The sequence below is a fragment of the Gobius niger genome (assembly GCF_951799975.1).
Source record: "Gobius niger genome assembly, chromosome: 17".
Lineage (NCBI taxonomy): Eukaryota > Metazoa > Chordata > Actinopteri > Gobiiformes > Gobiidae > Gobius > Gobius niger.
The window spans coordinates 10,893,269-10,917,442 of record NC_136868.1 but is presented as its reverse complement, the minus strand read 5'-3'; the positions used below and the strand labels follow the sequence as shown (position 1 = coordinate 10,917,442).

The 24,174-nt window shown below is 39.4% G+C and overlaps 1 protein-coding gene across 1 annotated transcript in view; it reads left to right on the top strand.

Moving 5' to 3' along the window:
• Positions 1-679: 679 nt before the first annotated feature.
• The window catches only part of wwc3 (WWC family member 3), a 61,504-nt gene continuing 38,009 nt past the window's right edge, over positions 680-24,174 (top strand). Inside the window, exon 1 of the mRNA XM_079574865.1 lies at positions 680-1,276. Coding sequence (XP_079430991.1) covers positions 1,131-1,276 — 146 coding nt within the window. The 5' untranslated portion in view covers positions 680-1,130. The remainder of the gene's footprint in view (positions 1,277-24,174) is intronic.

The window sequence follows — 24,174 nt, the reverse complement described above, 5'->3', positions numbered from 1 at the left end:
GCCAGGCTGATCAGAGTCCAGGGCTGTTTTTCAGTCCCAGTCCGCCCCTGATTACTTGTAAATTCAACAACAAAAACGACTCTACAATGTTGTTGTACTTTTAATATTTACCACAAGATGGCGATAAAGTACTGAATAATCAACACGTTTCTTTGTATTAGCCATGACCATATATGACAGACTACAAATGTGTAGCCTTTTTATTTCCGCTGTTTTTGTTTGTTTGTTTTAACTTATATTTTGCATCCTGTCAACCTGTCATATCTATTCATTTCCTTGTGACTCTTCTTTGCCTCTTTGTTTAAACTTCTTGGCTAATGCGCAATCGTGTAGTTCAATGAGTGAAGTAATTTTGGAAATGTTTCAATAACATTCCTGAATAAGGGGAAAACTATGAAAAGAATGAGGTTTATGTTTCAAATCAGCCCAGCAGGTGGCGACATGGTGTCACACAACAACAAAACAGCAAACGCAGACTTTGTTTATGGAGTGTTTTTTAAGTTTATTTGCGCTTTTGATCTGACCTGGCTTTTCTTTGGCTATAATGGCATTTGAAACGACAATGGCGTGATTTTTACAAGCGATTTACAAATGAAGAATGGAGACTGTTCCGCAGTGTATAACTTTTTTCCTCCTTTCACGCCCCCTTTTTGTTGAGACTTTCGCAGAGACGTGTGGTCTTTAATCTAGAGCGTCAAATAGCCTGTAGTAGCGGCGTAATTAGGTTTTAATAAACGCGGGGCGCACTGAACTCTCCCGATTGGACAGGCAGCGGGCTCCGTCTACGTCCAACTCTTTATGCAAATCCGCTGCAGCCGAATATGGACACGGAGGAATGAAATATGGTGGAGGAGGCGAACATGGACGACCGAGGACCGTGAGAGCGCTCGGAGTTCGTAACCCAAAAAAAGAGTGGATGTACCTTTCCCCGACGCGCGGACTTCGCTGGCAACTTTACGCACGGGAGTTGTTACTTTTCACGGAGCGGAGAGGCGAGGCGCTGCCGGGGTGTAGCTGTTATGCGGTGGTGAAAGAGGAGCAGCGACTTTTCGGGGGGATAAAAAAGCAGCAGCAGCAGCCGCAGCAGCAGCAGCAGCAGCCGGGGGAAGGGGGCTCACCATCCCGACGCTATGCCGTGGCTGAGCGGCGGAAAGCGCAGAGAGAGCTCGGAACTGCCGCTGCCCGCTGGCTGGGAGGAAGCCCGAGACTACGACGGGAGAGTGTTTTTTATCGACCACAACACACGGCAAACTTCATGGATAGACCCCAGAGATAGGTATGCAACGCAGTGCACGCAGCAGGCCCCGATGTACAGTCAAGATGTTAATTGAAACGAGTGAAAACATCTTTTAAAGGGGATGCCACAGAGCGCAGGGAGCGTGTACCGGGGGGGCAGTTGTCTGTAGTGGCACTCGTGATTGTTTTGTTTGTCACGGAGACGGGCGGTATAGGTAGCAATGTCCTGGGCTCGCTCTCAAGTGTTACAGTGGAGTTGTAGAGAGAGAGGCTGGAGGAGATGAATCAGCTGAGATTGGCCTCTACCTCTCTCTCCGAGCGGTTCCCACAGAAACACACGGGATGCAACGCCCAGGTCGCCCACTGTGCCGCTGCCACTCTTATCCTCACACGATGACTTTATGGAGAGGGAGACTTGCTCTGTGTGTGCGGATGATTTAAGCAACAATATAGAGGTTGATCTAGTGATTCATCCCTGCTGCTGTTGCTGTTTATCGTTAGACATGGGACCTTTTGCTGGGGGCTCAGTAACAAATTATGAGCAACAGCACAGTAATAACTTTGTAAGGATGAAAACACTAACAAACAAGAGACACAGGCACTTTGTTTCAGGTTCATAAAGAAAATGGATTGTTATTCTGATTTACAATCTTGAGTTGACAGTTCAATCATTCAATCACTTCATACTTTGTTGTTGAGAAATGAAAGGTGGAAGCTGCCAGTTAATCACCACCAAACACTCACTGACACCACATTCATCAGGTAGTAACAGTGACTAGTCATAGTCCTAGCCCTGACTGTAAACCAGTATGAATACATACTTTACATACAGGTGCTCATCATATTAGAATGTCATGAAAAAGTGCATTTATTTATTTAAATGTGAAACTAACATATGATATAGACTCATTACGTTTGCAAAGTGACATATGTTGAGCCTTTTGATGATGATGGCTGACCGTCCATTTTCAAAATATTCTAATTGTCTGAGATTTTTAATTTGGGGTTATTACAAGCTGAGCCATAATAATCCAAATTATAACAATCAAAAACTACTTTGCTTGTAATGAGTCTATATCATATGTTAGTTTCACAGTTTAAGTTGAATAACAGAAGTTACTGAAGTAAAGAAGTAAATGCACTTTTTCATGATATTCTAATTATATGATGAGCACCTGTTTGTGGAAACAGGGCATTTATTATCTCCATCCTATGTTATTAGTGTGCTGTAATGCAAAGTGCCAAACAATAATGATTTAGTGATTACTTCACACTGTCAAACCAGAAACGCTTTTTCACACGTTTTAATCTACCTGATTTATTCTGGTGTGAGGGGTTTCCATGCACCATATTAGGAAAGTAGGCTTTGTAAAATCACAGTAAATTGCTTATTAACTTAACCTGGAAAACTCTAAATAAAAGGAAAAAATCTTGACGAACTGCTGAACTATTCTGTGAAAGTCAGCAAACCTCGCCAACAGAGAAAGAAAACTCTTCAGTGTTAATATAAAACATCTATATCAAGCATCAATATGCGCAGTCATGGCAGTTTTCTCACATGCAAAGTCATAATATATAGAGATAATAATGTGTCACTCTGTAATGCAATGCTATATGGCCCATTATAGTATGTCCCATGTTTCATCTTGAACAGCAGCGTGTGCAGTAAATGGCAGAGTTATGGTCAATAAGAGCCACTCACTCAAGTCGCCTGAGTATTGGAGAGGCAACCTGATGTCTTTGTTCGGTAAAACTACAGAGCTATCGGTGTTTATGGCTACACCAGTGAACTCTACATTCCTGCGAGACAGAATGAGGGCTATTGTTATCCAGCTTTAACGCACAAAAACACAGGAGTCTATCAAGCTAAGTAGTATTTTATTGCGGCTTAGGTCACCCGTGTGTCCCTGTTTTATGTGGAGCGACTAACTTTCATGCATTTGTGGAAAAAGCTTGACTATTCTGACAGATGTGTTTTCAGTAATCCTCCCCAAGCTTTGCCTCATATTGATTTGATTTGGTTATTGTTAATTAAAGGTGTGAATGAGTCTGCGTGTTGATTAATCCAGGTCAGGGGGTAAGACTAACCGTTCACCATGCTGTATATGAGTCCATTCGAAACCGGATTAAAGCCTCTGAAAGTCTCTGCATTGAACTCTATCAGCTGTTTGAGAACCGCAGCTCTCGTTTCACTTGTTTTGACAGTCAGCAGCAGTTTGACAGTCCCTTTAAAACTCCAACTCCCATGATTCCTTGTGAAAGTATGCCAGGAATGCTCGTCGGGCCACTGGGAAAGCTGCAAGGATGTGCTTTTGTGGGGCGACTGGGATTTGACCAGCCCGATCTGGCTTTCAACGCGGACTTTGAGAGATTAACGAGAATTGTAGCGTTGCATTCGGATTCAGAGCATTGTTAGACGATCTGGGACTCTAAAAACTGTGGCACCCGGAGCTGGTTTTAAGTTCGTCTCGTCTGGTTTGAGGCGAGAGAATGCATGTAATCTCAATAAGGCAGACCTGATCTCCTTTTCCTCCATGTTGCAACTTGACTGACACATTTGTATAGGAGCCTTTCATTAATGAAAAGGTGCATTAAAAGACTTTGTTGGATTTATTTTAGAAAAAGATTGTTATTGATATTACACATTTAGCACGAAACGGACTGTGCCACTGGAAAGATCACAGGTTCCTTAATACGATGAAAATCCCATGTTGGTGCATTGAGGTAAATACTGTGTCTCGATTGGTTTGTTAAAGAGGATGCAGCCCCTGGTCTTGGGTGGGTAAAGCTGCAAAAACATTTAGCTCAGTAAGAATAATGTTACTTCAAAACGTGGCGAGTTGCTGGACTTACTTCACCTATTATACAGTAACTACATATCTCTGCCCTAGGGCTTCATACAGTATTGAAAAAATCTTGTTTATTGCAATATATAGGTGATACAGTATCCACATTGAAATATATCACAAAACCACTTAAGTATTTCACCTGATAGAATAGAATTCAGTCGACAGTTTTCAGTTTTAGTTATAATTTTCCTAATTTTGTTCAATTTTAGCCTCATTTTAGTGCTGATTTCATGTTGTTTGAAGTAGATATTGATGTAATTTGCTGACTAACCAACTATTGCGATTTGTCTTTAATTTGAATGGGGCATCGTTATTGCACACTTGTATCACATATCACACTTTTTTTTTTAATACTGTGCTGCCCTAGTCCGATCTATAGTGTTGTAATCCAATAGACAAACAGTGAAATCTTAAGTGAATAAATCCTCATTCAAATAGGAATCCAGCTTAAAGAAATAAAAGAAATCATACTTAACGTGAAATATAAATGTGATCATCTTGTCATCTGTCAGGCGTACGCAGCCTGTGGGGTTTCACGGACAGGCAGTGTCAGGCCCAGGGGCCAAAAACGGCCCTCCATCATAGAACTTCTGGCCCTCAAGATGATTTGGGGGGAATATTAATATTACATCATTCAGAGAAAAAAACAGCAAACTGTTAAAATAAATAAAAATGTGAAAAATAGTGTCAAATCCTTTCTTAGCAGAACACCCATCTAGGTCACACATGAAGTACAACATTGGCATTTGTAGAGAGTGATGCCTACATTTGGAGGGTCCGGCCCTTGGTCTTTTGACGATGAAGAAAAACGGCCATCCACCATTTTAAACTTGCCTATGGTTTAGTGGTTCCCAACCTTTTTAGTCTTGCGTACCCCTTGAGTCGTTCATTTGTACCCCCTACCCCAAGGATCTTGCTAATATTATTGTAAAGTGGCCAAGTCAACTATGATTATTTAATGGTGTGTGTTCAAAATGAAGCAAAATACTCACAAAATCAAACCTTTTACTGAAAAACATAATTAAAACTAAGTTTCCTTTGAAACCTCTGTTAGGGAAACACTGGTTTAGAGCAACATGTGGCTCTTTAGCTTTTCTTTAATCCTTTTTGACAGCAGTGAAAGGTAACCTGAGTTAAGGTGTAATCCTGGTCTGGACTTGCTCCGGGTCCTGGTCTAATCTGCAGTCTAGACCTAATTTAGATCCGATTTAGTCCTGGTTTCTCTCGTATTCACAGTAAAAGCACAAAAGTTGGTTGCAGCTCTTTACAGGTAAGAATTTCTTCTGCTTTTAATCCAAAGGTTGCAGACCGTCTTATGTTGACATGAAGTTATTGTCACTTACAGATTTACTCACAGTGACAACCAAATACTTTACTCTTGTGAGATTATCAAACCTTCAAAGAGTACATAAAGTCAGATACTAAATTGCCATAAAATTTCTCTTTAAGAACATTAGGTGTAGTAACTGATAATGCTCATATCTTCATGTACACTAAACACATTTTCATTTAAAGTGCTTTTAAAGTGTTTTTAGTACATTTAGTTTCCCCTTATCCTTCTTTGTAGTGATTTATTGCTTATCACGACCAGAGGAATGTCTTCTGTCACCACCTGATGTCGTCTGTGCAATAAATCAACTCCCGATTGGCGCTACAGATACAAAGAGGTGTCGAGATCCCTACAGTTTCAACATCTCTTCCTTCTTGTCTCTGAGGCAGGAGGAGGCTTGACGGCTGAAGCTGAAATTGTTTGCAGCTCGGTATTTACCACATGACGTCGCCGGAGTCGGGACGCCTACACCGCGGGACACTGCTGTCACCTGATCAAATACTACTGATTGTTGGAATAGCTTTGTGCTGCCGTGGCCTAGATTACGCTAAATAACTTGGCACATGTAGAAAGTAGGCTGTGTGTTCTTTAATCACGTTGCTGTGAGTAATAGTACAGTTGTAGTGGTTGTAGTATTGGAAAGGAGGGTTGGTATAGCAGCAGCTGTAGTGTTTACTGAGAGGCAATGAGTTTAGCTACGAGGCCTGACACGAATAATCAACATATCACTCAATGAAGGGCAGATAAGAATACTTGTCATTTATTTATTTATTTATTTATATTTTCATTTTTCCCCTTTTTGTCATATTTTACCCTCATTAAGTTATGTTTCTCTCTAATTCATGTTGCCTGATATATCGGGCCGATATATGGCTATTTCCCAGTATCGGCTATCAGCTGATATAATGCCGATACAAGGCCGATATCTCCAGAATAGAGACGTCCTCGACCTCAGGAGAGCTGAGAAATATTGCAGTGAAAATCGGTCACAAGTTTGTTAGCCTAAACCTTTTTTTTAAAGGGACTAGACGGAGTTTAAAAATGTTAAAATTATGTATTTTCCTACATGTTCCAGCCATGTCCTAATGTGTAGAAGGAGCCCAAACTTCTTCACCACAACTGCCTCTAAAATCCTGCACTGTCACTCAAAAAGTTGTTGCAGGAGCTTAATATAGAAAATGCAGTTACATGTAAGACCTGAGGTGGCAGTAGTGAGTATAAAATTGACAACTTCCATTTAGATCTTAAAGAATCTGCTGATTTGTGTTTGTCAAACAAGCTCCCACTGACACATTTTACAGCTTAGAAGCGTCATGCACAGGATTATAGACAAGACAATCAAAAATCTCCATCGGCCTTAGAAAAACCCATATCGGTCGATCTCTAATTTCCTGTTTATTGTGGAACATTTGAAGATTGTGGTGAGGACTTTTTGAAAACAAAGCTTTACTGTATTTTTTTAAGCTTCAGATTTAGTGTCGGTGGAATTAAAAGGTCTTCAATAATACCGTTTATTGCAATATTTCCCTTTCTATGACAGGCGTAAGAGCTCCTTGGGCGACCTCTCAACTCGTGTCCCTGTTTAAGCCTTTCTACACAGCTTATTCATCCTTCCACCAACTCCACACCCCCAATATACAAGATTTTAAAAACACACGTAATTCACTCACTCACACAGTGAAATCTGCGAATATGGGTTTGTTTTAAGTCATTATGTTATACAGACATAGAGTTATTTGTAGTAATGGAACGAAATTTACTTTGTTCTCCTTTAGTATATTGTGAAAACACTGTGCCTGTAACGCATTTAGAACAAATTCATGAACTTGCAGGCAAGTTTTGTAGCATTTCTGTAACCCTGAAAAGTGACCCTGTAAGTTGTGAAATGTCCCAGTGGAGAATTGGGATGCTACAAATATGTGAAGAAAGTTAGGAATGAGTTCTTAACATTTCAATTTTGTGGCTTTCTCGTTCATTGTTTGCTATCAGGTGTAGGGGCCATTAAGCCTGGAGTTGGTGTCAGTAGTAAATTCCACAGCAGACTGACCGCACGAACTCCTGCCGTGTAGATTAAAGATCTGGCCACACATGTAAAGCGTTGGCTTGTTGTAGCGTTGTAGTATTGGTCGGAGTCGTTGTAGACATTGGGGCTGTGATGTAGATTTAGCAACTTTATAGATAAAAAGTAATCTTTGCGCAAAATCTGTGTGTTTGTGAGTGTGACTGTGAAACATGACATTCTTATCTTATCTTGTATTTTTAGCTAGAAATGTTATAAAACCGAGTAAAAGGGCAGAAAGATAAAGACTATGCGACTGATCAAAACCTGCTCTGATCAAAACCTTCACTGTCACTGTTTACACTTTGTCATAAACAGAAGTGCATGACCTTAAAGTGACCTCGAGGACTCTACGAATGTTTGATGTAATGTTTGTGTTTAGACTTTTATGGGAAAGCTATTGACTGGTGCTGGACAAAATGAGTTTGCTTTGGGCTCAGGCTGTGCATTTCATCCAGTCTAATTAAATACATTAAATTTGTGATTTTGTATCTTTGGTCAATATCAAATATGCTTTTTGAGACAGATGAAGAGTAAGTCCTGTGTTGTTGCAGCTCGTTGTTTGAACTGGAAATTTGGGCTTTGAGGAATAAAATGGGAATTATTTGTATTGTTTTTAAGTTAGGATTAAACAAGTCAGAGCTGTGCATTATACAGTTTTAATGCACGGCGTGAAGGTGTTCCTCCACGAAGTGCGTTAAAACTGTGTAATGTACGACTCCAAGTTGTTTAATCCGCTCATGCCATGGTCCTAGAAACGGAAACTGTTCATTGTGGCCTGTTTGCTTTTTTTTTTTTAAGTCCAGGGCAGACGTTATTTTATGTTTCAAGCTGTTTTACCTGAAGCTAGTTCCAGCTCAAATGTTTGTCTTTACTATGGAAACAGCTGCAGTGGAGTGATATAGAACGTGATTTAACTGTTGTCGGACTAAGTGTACGTTATTCACCTTATTCCGGAGGTTCGCGTGGGCGCTACCATGAATTGTGCCCGCCCCTTTTCTCATCAGTTAACATGGGGCTGAATAAAATCAGATAAAATCAGTTACTACACGAAAACAAAGCCGTTTTTCGGCCGCGCAGAGAAACGGTGCAGTGTTGACCTGTTGATGCAAATGAACATTAGACATTTTACACAAATCAATCGACTAAACATCAGATTTGAGCGTTCTCCGTTTAAATGAACGGGCTTCGGAAAAACAGGAAAAAGCGGGCGGAACAAGGTGAATACAGTGGTCTGGTCTGGGTGAATGAATAGCTAATCAGAGTTGAGTATTCACCCAGACCATGGTATAATTTGAGTTAAAGCCACATAGATAGAGAGACGGCATCGCATCATATAAGGGGGCATTTTCTGGTGGAATATGAACTTATTGATCACAGATAAAGTAAAGTCTAAATCGGGTCCATATGGGTGTTCATTCACAGCAGATTGTTCAGTAGAAGTGAAAAAAAAAAAACGGCAGTTGTAGCCGGCGCTAGCTAGTGTTAGCATTAGCACGGTGCTAGCATGTAGCATCATGTTAGCATTCTCCGTTATTTATGTATTTATGGGCTGTTGTACCACTTTGCTCCTCCCCATGTCTTTGTGTCTTTATTGGGTAGAAAACAATATCAGTAATTCAGATTTTGAATAATTAGCGAAAGTTTAGTTTTTTTCTCCAAATTGTTTTCCCCCTGAACTGTTCTCAAACATGACCATATATGGGTGATTCCAGAGATGCTGTCTGTGTCTATCTTGTAACATTTGAAGTATTTATTAAAAATTACCATACAAACACGTGTCTTTGCTGTTAGCGGCTCAGCCCTCCTCAGACCTGACGGTAACTTTACTGGGGGCGGGGCGTCTCCAGCTCGTCTCCATGGAGATGTTGACTAATGGCCGCCAAATATGAGACTGAAACAATGTAGGTTATGTCCTCATCCATTCTTTGATCACCCACTGCAAAAATAGCATTTCTTCTGTTTCCAGATGGTCATTAAGAGCATGTTTTGTTTTGCAACAGTATTGTCCACACAGTGTGTCTTTAAAGTGCTGGAGTTAAAGCACTAAACCATGTTAGTATTTTATTTTAGTACACATTTCAGATTGATGAATGTAAGGGGAAAAGTACGATAAGATAAGATATTTTTAAACTCTGTAATGGGAATAACTATGTGAAAGTTCAAAGATAAAGCCTTGTAATTTGGTGGTCATATTGTCGTTCAGTAGAATCTCCACCTGACGCTCCGCAGACAAAGACTCAGCTTGTGTTTAGGTCCCGCAGCGTCCTCGTAGACACCGGCTGAGCCCAGGTACCTCTGTCCCATGATGAGGGGCGCAGACCTGACCCGGGGCAGCGCTGTGACCGGCCTCTCGTCTGCTGACCCGCTGGAGGCATGTCCCACTGGATTAGTGCTTAATCACTAAAACACTGGTCCCATTGAGCCTCCGTGGTGCCAGCAGTGATGGGCTACAGGCCTGCGCAAAGTCTATCGATATTACTAATGTAATCAGTGTCTGGCCGTTGTATCATCTGATATAGAGGCCAGTGAGCAAACCACAATGACTCTAGTTATTTTGGCATTTTCCTAAAACTGTGTGTCTTAAGGAGAAGGGACTCAAGAAACCACTGAGCCCCACAGCAGCTTTGACGGTCAAATAAAAAAGACAATTTAGATTGAACTACAGAATTGACAAAGTGAAAGCAACAGTGGTCATGTCATTATACTAATTTCGACTTTTCAAAATGACTGCAGTGATATTCAACCAGTTCCCTTCTATCCACCACCGGTAAATGGTGTTTTACTCACACAGATCTTACGCCTACAGTATTTTCAGAAGCTACGAGGTCTTAGCTTTCAAATGAGACACAGCACTGGCCCAGGTGTAAACCAAAACGTGTTGCAAAAATGCAACAAAAATAGTTTTGTGATAAAAGAGAGTTGAAAACACGACAAAGAATGACAAAAAAGTGACAAACACAGAGATAATCACACAATATTTTTTTATTTTTATGTTTTTGTACAAAAAAGTGAGGAAAATGTGTTGACAACGTGACAATGAAAAGTTTTGATCCATTTTGAAGGTCTTAGCTTTCAAATGAGGCATTATCCTGGCCTATAGGCTGTAAACTCTCCAGTCAAGAAGCTTTTAAATTTGGGTAAAGCTGAACGACAGAAAATGCACTTGCTTAGGGCAGGGGTTAAGGGGTTAAAAGTCATACAGTATATCATTTAAAATCTATATTTTTGAGCTTTTAAAGCAATACTATGTAACTTGTTTGCCTTAATAAATCCTTTCCCTAGTCCCTCTGGGGGTAATACAAGTGTTAAAGGGATGATTGGGGGTCTTTCATCTCCCCCTGGTGTCTCTGGCCAGAAAACCACAACTGCAACTTCCCTGCACCGGGTCAGAGGCCCCAATACACACTAATAGAATCACGAAGAAGAAGCAAACAGGCTAACGGGCAAAGCTAACTGCGTGCTAGCGCCACTTAAACAGTATTTACAGCCAAGTTTAAGTAAAATTGTGTAATTGGATGAACAGTATCCCTCTCTCCCTTCGCCTTTTCTGTTTGCGTAGTATTTACTTTCACGGACAATTAATAAATTAATTAAAAAGCTTTTAACATCTTTTCCTGACTCAAAACATCCCTGAAGTAGTATTTCACTTCATTTACGCCGTGTTTTTACTAATCCTGTTGATGTTCTCTACATTGTTGTCATCGTTAAACCATCACTGAACCTGTTCTGATCCGCTCTCCTCTCAAACTGTGACGTTAACTACTCCTTCTTTAAACCTTGAAGTATTGATAGTTCACACTCCTGCTTGCAGAGGGCATCATCTTGCTGATATAGTCTTTCCCATACAGGCATGATTTTAAGATATCGTGAAAGCGGACGTATCCAAAGTCTGGTTCATAAGCCACATTTATGCTTGATATGTCCACTTAAAGGGCTGACCCGTATCCACAAGTCCTCGCACAGTGTTCCAGTGTTGGTGGACATTGGACAGTGAAACCTTCGGGACTGCCCTGGCCTCTCCGGGGCAGATAAGCGGTTCAGTGCTGTGTGTTTTTTGCTGCGGTGGTATGACTGTTATGTCAGGCATGCCTCCGCTAATGCCCGGGGGCTGAGTGCGTGCTCGCGGCCCCAGACGCTGCAGCCGAACAGGGGGAAGTTCCCACGTGCCCCCCCCCCCCCTCCCTCTCTCTCTGCTCCGGAGCCCTCCTTTATTAGCTCTGTTATGCAACTCCCAGAGCCGGGCCTGCCGCTCCGCAAAGGGGGCCCTTTATATTCGGGCACAAAGCAAAACAAATTCAATTATTCTGGAAAGAGAGAGCCGTGTTTCCAGCAACGAGAGGTTATTCACATGCGCTGGACCCCGCTGGCGTTTTGCTACCCCCAGTGTTTTCTTTATGATGGCTCTTTTTGTCTTTCGGGAGTGGGTATAGCTTGTGAACATGCCATCGCTTGATCCCATGTCATTGGGCCACTGTGTGTCTTTTCTCTTTTATACAAATGGACAATATGTTGGGCTGCTGTTGCTACTGGTTGTGGGCCGGACCCTCTCCCCTCCTGATTGAACAGATTAGACAAATTATTGAGATGTGTGAGGTCATAATGTATCACTTAGAGAAACCTTTAACAACTATAACAACTAATATGTGCAGCTCTCAGATGAATGATTGATCAGTAGTGGTGCAGATACTCACAATCAAATTGAAATCGTTGTTGGTTGCAGTTTTGTTTTTCGCTTTTATTATAACACAATGGACCCATTTCTCTCAAATATTGTTCACAAATCTGTCAATGTCTGTTAGTGAGCACTTCTCCTTTGTCAGAGAACCCGCCCCCCTCACAGCTGTGGCATCAGGACGCTGATGAGAACACCTGATTATTGCACAGGTGCCTTAGGCTGTCTACAATAAAAGGACAATGTTCAGTTTTGCTTCAACTGAGGGGTCAGAAAACCAGTCAGTATCTGGTTTGACGACCATTTGACTCACGCAGTGCAGCACATAGAGTTGATTAAGTTGTTCATGGATGGACAACAAACACATTGGCATTTTATTGATGGCATTTTGATTGACATGTCCCCCATTGAGTATGTTTGGGCGGCTCTGTATACAGTACGACAACGGGATGTGTTGCACTCAGTGTTAATTTTGACAACATATTTTATTTTAGTTTTAGTCTTAGTCTTTTGACTAAAATTTAATTTCATTTGAGTCTAGTTTTAGTCAAAAAAAACTTTTCAATTTTAGTCTAGTTTTAGTCGACTAAAATTGCATGTCAATTTAGTCGACTAAAATGAAGACTAATTCAGTCGACTTATATTTACAATATTCATTATAATCATATTTAATCGTGTTCCTCTGCTTCATGAAGCTGCTCCACATGAACAAAGCTCAGAGCTGCTCCTTTGGCAGTGAATTTAAATGATATGAGGCTTTTTCAGACGGTCAATAGAAGTTTGGATGATTTTAGTCTCTCCTTTTCAGTCTTATTTTAGTCGACTAAAATATCTGGACATTTTAGTCATAGTTTTAGTCTCATGAGAAAGTTTTAATTTAGTTTTAGTCCTATTTTAGTCGGCAAAAATATCACTTTGACTAAAATTAATTAATTAATTAATTGGTTGCACTGCAAGAGGCAAGTGGTCAAATCAGACACTGACATTTTAGAATGTCCTTTTATTGTAGACAGCCTAAGGCGTCTGTGCAATAATCATTTGGTCCAATCAGTGTCTTAACATGGCACAGTTGTGAGGGGGATAGATTGTGCTCACTAACACAGATTTGACAGATTTGTGAACCATGTTTGAGGTAAAGGGGTCTATTGTGTTAATAGAGAAAGTTCAATGTCTTTGAGTTGACCACATGAAAAAGAAGAGCAAAAATAAAAGTGTCGCATTTAAGTTTTTGTTGAGTTTATGCAGTGTGTGAAACGACAAAATCATGAGTTTATGCAGTGTGTGAAAGGACAAAATCATGTGTCTGCATTGGGATTTATGAAACGCTGTTATTTCAGACCTTTCCCTGTTCTGAAATGTATGTGATAGAAGTTCATGTTTCACTGTTCTGCCACGTGTTAAAGCTTCTGAACTTGTTTAAAATAGATACATTGTCCAGAATATGGGTTTTAAATGTCGTTCGTTGAAGACACTACTTCATGTTGTTGTCCATCGATACAAGTTGTCAATACAAAAAGATACGTTTTTACAATTAAAGTTCACTATGATTTTCTTACTATTATTTACTGTTAAAGGTGCATTGTGGAACATTTCATCATTTGTATGTGAAAAACGAACTTGATGTTTGTGCATAATTGACTTTTTTGTGACCCAATGGCTGTGTAGGTGGTTATTGTTACGCTCCAGGACTGGGTTTTCTGGTGAGAGGGTCCGTCAGCAGTGATAACCTACCAGAAACTCTCAAAACAATTGATCCTGGAGCACCATAGAGGCCACTGTGATGGAAAGTAAAGGTGCAGTACTAACCACTAGGTCACCAAAAGTTCAAATACGCACAAATGAAAAGTGTTTTTTTTTTATAATGCACCTTTAAAGTAAATCTTAATGTACCTTTTACTTGTCATAAAGTCCTGGATATTTGATTGTGTGTCAGTATGAACAGTGTTTGCTTTGACCAAGTTCATAATACGATGTTTAAATCATTACTGGCTTGTTACACAGAACTAACATGGGTTTTAATGAACTTCAACTCAACTCTAGCGTCCCAGGTTCCTTTGATCCTTTGATCCACCCCTCACATCCTCGTTATTCATATCTCAGCTTTGGTGTCACTTCTGGTGCATTTATTTTGCCGTGGTGTTTTCATCTCCATTTATTGCATCTCAAGTTTAGTGCGTATCTTCAGGTTCACTTGATTTGTTTCATTTTCTTTATTTGCCGAAAGAAAATGAAAGAAGCTGAAGGGAACGAAAATGCTGTGACCCTGTACAGATTGGGTCGCTGCTACTTTTTGTTTCTGCTCCTGTAAAACACGCGCTGGCAAATGAAAGAGCGATAGTGATAATAAGTGGGCAGCTGATTGTATCTTATGCCCGTATTGTTTGGAGCGCTCCCAAACAGGACATGCCAAGCTCAAGCTGCGGCCCATTGTTTGTTTACCTGTTTGTTTTTCACTTTTGAGCAGCTGTATTCTGGCAACATCTTTAGCTGAGTTTACAGTAACATGATCCTCTAGCACGGTAACACACTCAAGTACAAAACCATGTCTTTCCTTAAATGAATGAAGAAGAAAGCCAACTGTAGTGCTGCAGAGGTAATCGTCGTCAAAGGGGATTATTAAATGGCAAAAACTGCACTTTTGGCTGTAAAATATCGTTTGTAAATGGCAACATATCCTGTCCCCCCAGTGTCCTATGATTTCCACAGGGCATTAAAAAGCATGAAATAAATTATGCTCTAATTAAGGTCTTTAAAGTTATTAAAAAGCATGAAAACTGGCTTTAAATGTAAATGTCCTTAGAGCCCACATTTTCTGCATACATTTGACAAAAACACCAAAATTATAGATTAAAACAAATACAGCTGCAGTTTTGGCTGAAATTTGACACAATCTTTGGCTCAAAAGTTGCCTCTTGTCAAGTTTGGTTTTGAATATGAACGTAATGTGAACGTTCCCATCATTCCTCTGTTTGATTGAACATTTACAAGTCATACAAAATGAAATATGCCAAGATGTTTGCATTTGTGGCCTTAACCTCTTAACCCCCACCTGAACCGAGCACATTTTCTCCAGTTCGGCTTTGCCTAAATCTTTTTCTTGGGAAAAAAAAGTGTCAAAATAGAGACGGAAATGAGGAGGAAAAAGCAACGTAAAATCCACAAAAGCAACTAGAAAGTGACAATAATATGATGAAAACGCTACAAAAAAAGTGACGAAAAAAAGTGATGAAAAAGCTAAAAAAAAAAACACGACAAAAATTGAATGCATGAATTACAAAAAAAACACATCTCCAGAAATCAGCAACACTCTGGATAACTAGGAAATGAGACCCTATGTCGTGACCCTATATCCTGAAATATCTCTTTAAAGTGGGGGCTGAGAGGTCAAAAATATAGCATTTAGGCATTAAAAAGCATTAAATCTGACGTACTGCCAAGAGACCAGTGGTTCTCACCTGGGATGTTGCCAGGACCCACAATAATCCAAGGGTTTCAAGCCGTGTGACCCAAACAAGAATTACATTTCTTATATATCATGTAAAGTAATATATTTTCCCCACAAATTGATGTTAATTAAGCCGACAAAGCTGAAATTATAACCAAGACAGCTGTATTGTTAACAGATTCAGCTATTTCTACACTTTTATAGAAGATAAATACGGAGACGTCTACAAACATGTCCTCAAGTTTCAGTCTTGCGTCAAATTTTAGGGCTCCTGATCTTGATTTTTTTCCTAAGGTCTTGCAGCCCTACTTAGAATGCGAGTTGTGCTATATTCTTCACACCGGCCCATTATAGACCTCTGCTCGCTCCGGTTTGTGTCCATATTGTGCGCGGTGCAACCTAAACAGGACATGCCAACCTCAAGCTGTTGGCCGCTATTGTTTTCGTTCCCTTTTCTGCACAATCCTTCATTTATTCGGGAGCGGAAGAGAAACCCGGTCCGTGACACCGGCTCCTCTGGTGCGGGCTTTACTTTCTCCGTGTTACTTTCTGTCATCGCCGTTGGAGCTCAAGGCGACGGAGCTGCTGAGTCAGGAGGCTAATTACTCGTGTTTTACGGCGTAATGTGCTGGATCTGCAAACGAGCGCTTTGAAGCTTAACACGTAACCAAACTGCTCAGTGTGAGGAGCAGGTACTTTGCTTAGGACGGTCTTTTGTGTTTGTTTACCAGGCATGCAATGAAAAGTTACTATCAGTTCTTTGCAATGTGGGGCAGCAACGACTCATCAGATCAATCAGGTCTGGACGATGTATTGCCAAATTATTCTTAGTCGAGATGCACCAATCCAGCTTTTTTGCTACCGATACCGATATCTGATATTTACCGATACCAAGAAACAATCTTAAAAGTGGCTTTCTTTGAGTGAAGATTTTTATTGACTCTTTTTCCTCTCCTCTTTATCCATTTTAAGATCAATAAAGTCATAATTTATGTCATGGTACGATCAATTATCAAGTATATCTATTGATAAAGTCTTGGATAAACATTTAACAAAGACTGGACTTTTCTACACTAACTATTCTTGGGTATTTGGAAGGCTTTAGGTTACATTAATATAAACAACTCACTTGAAGTGATCTGATAATTACAAATATGTCAGATCAGTTATTGAGGGATGATACAGAGTTTAAAAATGTTAATATTATGTATTTTCCTCCTCCTACATGTTCCAGCCATGTCCTAATGTGTAGAATGAGCTCAGACCTGTTCACCACAACTGCCTCTATAATCCTGCACTGTCACTCAAAAAGGTGTTACTTCGGGTCCGAAGTGCCGTCATGCATGAGCTTAATATAGAAGCTGCAGTTACGCATAAGACCTGAGGTGGCAGTAGTGAGTATAAGACCAACTTGCATCTAGTCCCTTTAAACTAAAATACAAACACTTAGCTTCGGCACTGTTTTTTTTTTTGGCTACTTAAGGTATTTCATTCATAATTTCAGACCCAGCCTTGATTATGATTTGTTTTTTTAGCATCAGCATTCTCCCACTAGCTTTAGCATGCTATTGCTAACCGCAGAATTTTGCGTGACAAGGTTAAAGCTAACTTAGCGATTGAATTCTCTTGGGGCATAGCTCTATGCCCATATTAACTTGGTGAAAAGTTGTGTTTTAAAGGCGGTCAGAGCCAAAACTCGTAGCGGTTCAGTATTGGATATTTGTAGCCAATACCCAATATCGTATTTTTTCAATATCGGCTCCGATATTCGATACCAGTATTGGATCGGTGCATCCCTAATTCTTATTGCAATATTAGTTGACACAATATTCATATCACAAGAAGCCACACTGAGGTCTTCCATCCAGGGGCGGACTGGGACTGAAAAACAGCCCTGGACTCTTTTTTTTTTTATTGGTATCATCAGCAAAAAGAACGGGAAAGGTGGTCGTAGAAACAGAAGCAAAATCATTAATATAAATAATAAATAATAATGGTCCCAAAATTGAACCTTGTGGTACACCATACACCACGGAATTCCTTTTAGATTCATGTTTTTTTATACTGGGCTTTACCCAAATCTAAAAGCTTCTCGACTGGAGATCAACAATGTAACGCCTCATTTGAAAGCTAAGACCTACAAAAGTGATGGAAACCTTTCGTCACGTCACCACATTTTTGTCATATTTTTGTTGTTTTTTTAAATTATTTTTTCTATCATTTTTTGTTGTGTTTTTCTCACGTTTTTGTTGACTTTTCATCCTCTTTTTCTCGCTATTTTGATGCTTTTCTTTTTAGCTTTTAGATTTGGGTAAAGCTCGGTTGAGGCGGGACTGGTGGCCCTAGAGCCAGAGGCCCTTCTGTGCTCTTCCAGAATGGACATATGGCCAGTCCGCCCCTGCTTCCATCTGACTGAGACTGATACATTTCTTGCAACAATTTGCCTTGTTTCAGTCCTAATGTAATTATTTGTATCTTGTTTTGACATGATTTAATGTAAAAACGAGGTGCTCTCAAGTTTTGTTTGAGTTTTGTGAACTGTACTGGGTTGAAATGGTTTGGTAAAATGAGCCACTTCATTGACCAACAATTACTTGAACCTCAATTGTGGGCACTCAAACACACACACGTTTCTAGTCATGATTTCAGATTTCATCCAAAAATGTGAGCTCAATTTTCCAGAAGTCATTTGAATCTGCAACGTTTGAAAACCCAGTATTTCACAATGGGGATTTTGTAGTTTTGTGCCATTTGTTTTGGTTCACACAGGAGAGAAAGGCAGGAAATGTGGGAGAGACTCAGTAAATTGTTCATTCAGGAAACTCGCCAATGGAGTAAAGGATACAAAAAAATCTCTGCCAACAAAAATGCTCAGTGCTGCGCATAGTTTGTTTTGTGATTATTGAATGTGGTATTGAACCCGATCTTTCACATTTACTCTTTTTTTTTTACCCCCACCTGAACCAAGTTTGGCTTTTTCTCCAAATCTAAAAACTTCTTGAAAAAAAAAGCGTCAGGGATGGAACACAGGGATGAAAATACAACAAAAACGAGCCCCAAAAGAGCGACAAAGAAGCAATAAAAGAGCAACAAACAACATGGTGAAAACACAACGGGGAAAAAATATGAAAAAGCAACAGAAAAAGTGTGAAAAAAAATGTGAAAACAAGACAAAGATAAAGATTAAAATTGTCCTATAGGCTGCCAACTCCAGTCGAGAACCTTTTAGATTTGGGTAAAACAAACTGGAGAAAATGTGCTTGATTAAAGATGAGAAAATATTTACAGTAGGTTCATCTTCCAGCTCGGTGACACAGGGGCCACAAAGTGAACCTTGGGTGGAGGAAATGGAGAGGGTGAAGTGGCTGATAGGTGTGCTGCTCCTGATAGGATAGTTTATATTTGTTTTATTTATTTATGGGACATGTGCAGTGTTTGTATTACATATTACTGTTTCATAGATGTAGCTGAGTTACTTTGAGCATAGTAAAAATGCCACCGAGCAAAAGTGCAGTCAACAATTTCCTTTTCTTTACTTTCCCCCATTCTCTTTTCTTTTCTCTTTTCCCCCATTTTTTTGTTCATACATTTAAATGCACTTTTAAAGACACTCGATGCAAGTTAGCCATTTTATACTCACTACTGCCACCTCAGGTCATACGTGTAACTGCACCTTCTATATTAAGCTCGTGCATGACGGCACTTCGGACCCGAAGTAACACCGTTTTGAGTGACTCAAAAGGATTTTACAGGCATTTGTGGTGAATAGATCTAGGCTTATTCTACACATTAGGACATTGTTGGAACATGTAGGGGGTGGAAAATACTTAATTTTAACATTTTTAAACTCTGTATAGTCCGTTTATATTAAGTTACTTAAATTGTAATGACAAATATGTCCATATTTTGTTTCAGTAATATGTTATGTTCCTTATTACTGAAAAAAGTAATGTATTTTTGTAATGTGTGTTGGTAACACTTTATTTTACAGTACCCTGACTACATTTAGTACAATGTAATGTGCTCTGTAACAATGTGTAATATCTTGTACTTATGGGTTAGATACACAATGGGATAATATGTATTTGTAGTTTGTAGGTACATAATGTAAAAAGACATAACTCTAACCCTAACCTTACGTCCTAAGCCTAAGGGTTTCGTGTCCTATTACATTATGTACCTACAAAGTACTAATACAAGTTATCCCATTGTGTATCTAACCCGTTGGTACAAGTTATTACACATTGTTACAGAGCACATTACATTGTACTAAATGTAGTTAGGAACAATGTATCAAGGTAGTTTAAAATAAAGTGATACCCTCGTTTTTGTAATACTCTTTTGTAATACGTTACCCCCAACTCTGGACGTGTGTCAGTCGAGTATGTAAATGTAAATGAGCAATTTTTAAATTTTGTATAATTTTTATTTTAGGTAATTAAAAAAGAATCGACCGATTTCATTACACAATATTTAAATTGTTAAAAGCAATAGAAATCTCCAGCCAGGTCACAAGTCTTCTTCTCACAATCCACTTTTATTTCCGGTATTACGAGTGTTCAATGTGGCCACCACCTGCAGCATTAGTGTGATCAGACAATTCCTCCCAGATGCGTATCAGCAAATCACATCGCTGTTATTCGACCTTTAACATAAACCTGACCTTTTACGTTTCCATGACGATGCTTGAGAACGCTTTTTAAGTTACCCTGTGCTGTATATTGCTTTTCATACAAACGTAATATACATTTTTTCTTCATACAAAGCCCTTCTGTCGCCTCTTTTGGGCCTAACATGTCCATGTGTTACATTAAAGCGTCGCTGATGTTCCTCTTGAGCTGGAGTCTTGACCCCCAGTGGCTCCGCTCCCATCGGGACGAGCCCTTCCCAGACGCCCCAGAGCAGACCGGCTAAAACCGTCCAGCGTCAGGACAGTTATCTATAGGACCCCTATTTCCATGAGATTCAACACATTATATCTGTGGGGCAGCTGCTGCAGCAGGGCCCTCCCAAAAGGCTGGACATGAGTCGCATTCCTCCCAAAGTTGTTTTCTTTTTTAACTCGGAAAGGAATTTTTAGACCGACGACACTTGGCCTCTTTTTTTCAGTCTGTGACCGGCTACAAACGAACTGTGAGAAAGAAGGGAGGAGCTCGTCTGTATTTAGGTTTACAGTAATGCCACTTGTGAGTGAAAGTTTAGCTATGTAGCATTTGTCGTTATTTTTGATTATGCTATTTCAGCTCAAGTACAAAGTTCAGTTCAGTTCATTTACAGCATGAAAAACCACATTGGAAAAAAGTGGAGCTCAAAGCGCAGTGTTTTCATTTAAAGAGACAGTGCATGAAAACAAATAAAAACACATAAAATACAGTACAGTAAAAAGCCCATAAGAAAAAACTATGTCAAAAACGTCTTTATTGAAATCACAGCCTGTGGAAAGAAAATGCAACAACGTTCTTTTCCTCCCATTGACGATCTCTTTCTTTTCAAGTTCAAAGATCTTATAGAAGAATACAAATTTTATTAAAATTTTCAGTAAATGTAGACAAGATACTCCTTTGGAAAAAGCTTAAAAAGAAAAAAAAAAATCATTAAGTCATATTATTCCTCCAAACTCCAGACCATGTGCTGCCGTTGCCACGGGAGACCTGAAAATGAAAAGGGCTGGGCGATATTGACAAAAAATGAATATCTCAATATAGATGGATGGATATTTCTGCAAACCATCAGAAATACTGTAAAAATGTGCTGCAAACATCTACATTTGCATCGCTTTGTCGCTCAAAAAGATAATTGTCCTGAACAAAATGGCAGAATAAACACTTCCCACATTTTCCCACAATTTTTCCCATTTTTTTTATTTTTCCCATTTGTATATCTTCCCAACAGAAATTTCAATATTAATTTGTAGACGATGTATTGCCCAACTCTACTACTACTACTACTAATATAACTTCTACTGCTTCAACCATTACCTTTTACCAGTGCCTCGACTATAAACCTCTTAACCCCCATCTTAACCGAGCACATTATCTCCAGTTCGACTTTACCCAAATCTCACAGCTTCTTGAAAAAAGCAGCCAAAAACAAGACATGAATGCGGATCAAAACACAGCAAAAAAAACATTAAAGAGACTAGATGCAAGTTGGCCATGTTATACTCTCTACTGCCACCTCAGGTCATACGTGTAACTGCACCTTCAAGACATGCGCTAGCCTAGCACTAGCCTAGCACCACTAAACTCTTTAAATATAAGGCCGGCATGAAAAAAAAAAAAATCTCCAGAAATCAACAACACTCTGGATAAAGCGGCCCCATGTCAAAATTCCTGAAACATCCCTTTAAAACAGTGACAAAACAACAACATAACAGGTGACAAAGACGTGACAAAGCAGCACCAAAAAAAACAACGAAAAAGTGACAACAACGCAAGGAAAAATCTTAGATCAGTTTTGCAGGTCTTAGCTTTCGACAGTGTTAATTTTGACAACATATTTTATTTTAGTTTTAGTCTTAGTCTTTTGACTAAAATGTAATTTAATTTTAGTTTAATTTTTAACGTTTCAATTTTAGTCTAGTTTTAGTCGACTAAAATTGCATGTCAATTTAGTCGACTAAAATTAAGACTAATTTAGTCGACTTTGCATTTATAATATTCATTATAATAATATTTAAAAAAGGTCCTCGACTTAATGGAGCTGCTCCACATGAACAAAGCTCAGAGCTGATCCTTTATCAGTGAATTTACATGATCTGAGGCTCTTTCAGACGGTCAATAGAAGTTTGGCTGATTTTAGTCTCTCCTTTTCATTTTTGTTTGGTCTTATTTTAGTCGACTAAAATACCTGGACATTTTAGTCATAGTTTTAGTCTCATGAGAAACTTTTGATTTAGTTTTAGTCCAATTTTAGTCGTCAATAATATCACTTTGACTAAAATTAAGACGCTACACTGGCCTATTTTGGTGGATTTGGGTAAATCGGTTAAGGCGGGCGGCAATAGGTTAATTTTATTTCACTACTACTGTTTTGTTGCTTCGCATAAACCTTGCTCCTTCTTATTGAAAAATGATTTCATACAAGTTTCCAGATCGGATGCTCTTCCGATAATCCTATAACCGATCAATTCACTCATCCTGACGTGAAACTAGACCGGCCATCGATGGGTTGTCAGGTAAACATCAAGTCACTCAGAGGCAAAGGTCGTCTGCACAGTCTGCGCTTGAATCCGTATTTGCTCTACTGACTGTCTGTCCAAATGAACTGACTCTGCAACTTTAAATTTTTCAAAAATAAGGGGGCGTTTATGTGTAGTCTCTGTGCTGGTGTTTTCGTTCACACTGCAGAGAAAGGCAGGATATCTGGGAGAGTCTCGGTAAATTGTTCATTCAGGAAACTCCACCACCTCTCGCTGTGTCCAGGGGCCGCCCACAGTGAAAGAAATATGATTATTTGGTGATGCAGTCGGTTCATATTTACCAACAGTGCCTTTATCATTGGAGGAAGCGGCAGTGAAAAAGAGCATCCTGGTACAAAAGTGAAGATGTGCCTGTGTAAGTCGTCACAGTGTTGTTTTGGCCGATGTGCGCCATTCTGAGGTCAGGTCAAGCCATGGTTAGTTGTTTTGTTGTCCTTGGCAGCTGGGATAATGGTAGTGGAACGGACAGAGTGTATTTTCTGCAATGAAAGTTAGGATTTTTCTGTCTTTTATTTATTTATGCGATACATAAGACTTGTGACACTTCTCAGGCTAAAGAGGAAGTTCATCTGAAACAATATGGTGTATTTAGTGTTTTGGTTTTGTGACTGATGGTGTTTTTCTGTAAAGGTTAGCTTTAACCGCAGCAGTCAACAGATTCATTGTCATAACGTTGAAGTAGCGAACAATACACAGAAGCAGATTGTGCTCCGAAGAACTCGTTATTCATGTATCGTTTTAGCATTTGTTTTTTTTAGCCTTTTCTCAAATGTTAACTAATCTCAATTGCTGAAGAAGAAAAATCGCTAGTACATATTTTTTTATCATGATAAAGCCATGATCAAATCTGTAAATTTACGACAGGAGTTCAGGTGGCAAAGCAAATCACTGGTATTACAAAACAAGACTTTTTGTGAGGTGACTAAAAAAATGAACTGATTTAGATCATTTTTGCTACGCAGAATCTAAAAATGACATCCATTTTTGTGTATCAGGTCAGATTTTTTTGCTCAGTGCATTTTTCAATCTCTGTATTCTTCTATGAGGCACAGGATTTTTACTTTCTGTAGTTCTGTAAAAACTGTTCTGTCATATTTTTTGGCATTTCTAAGAAATGAACCTACGTATCAAATAATAAAAGTGCCTGTAAATGTCTTTCATAAATTGTCACCAACACATGACAGTTTGTAAGAACAGCTGCTTGTACCAAAATATCTGTACAAATGCAAACGATGTTTCAACCAAAACCAGTCTGTCCCTTTACTGTGTACAGACGGGCGCCAGGATGTTATGAAGACAATATTAATCAATCTTTATTTTAGACTCACAAGGCTCCATAAAAGCATGTAAAAAAGACAGACAGAAAAACGTAATAGAGA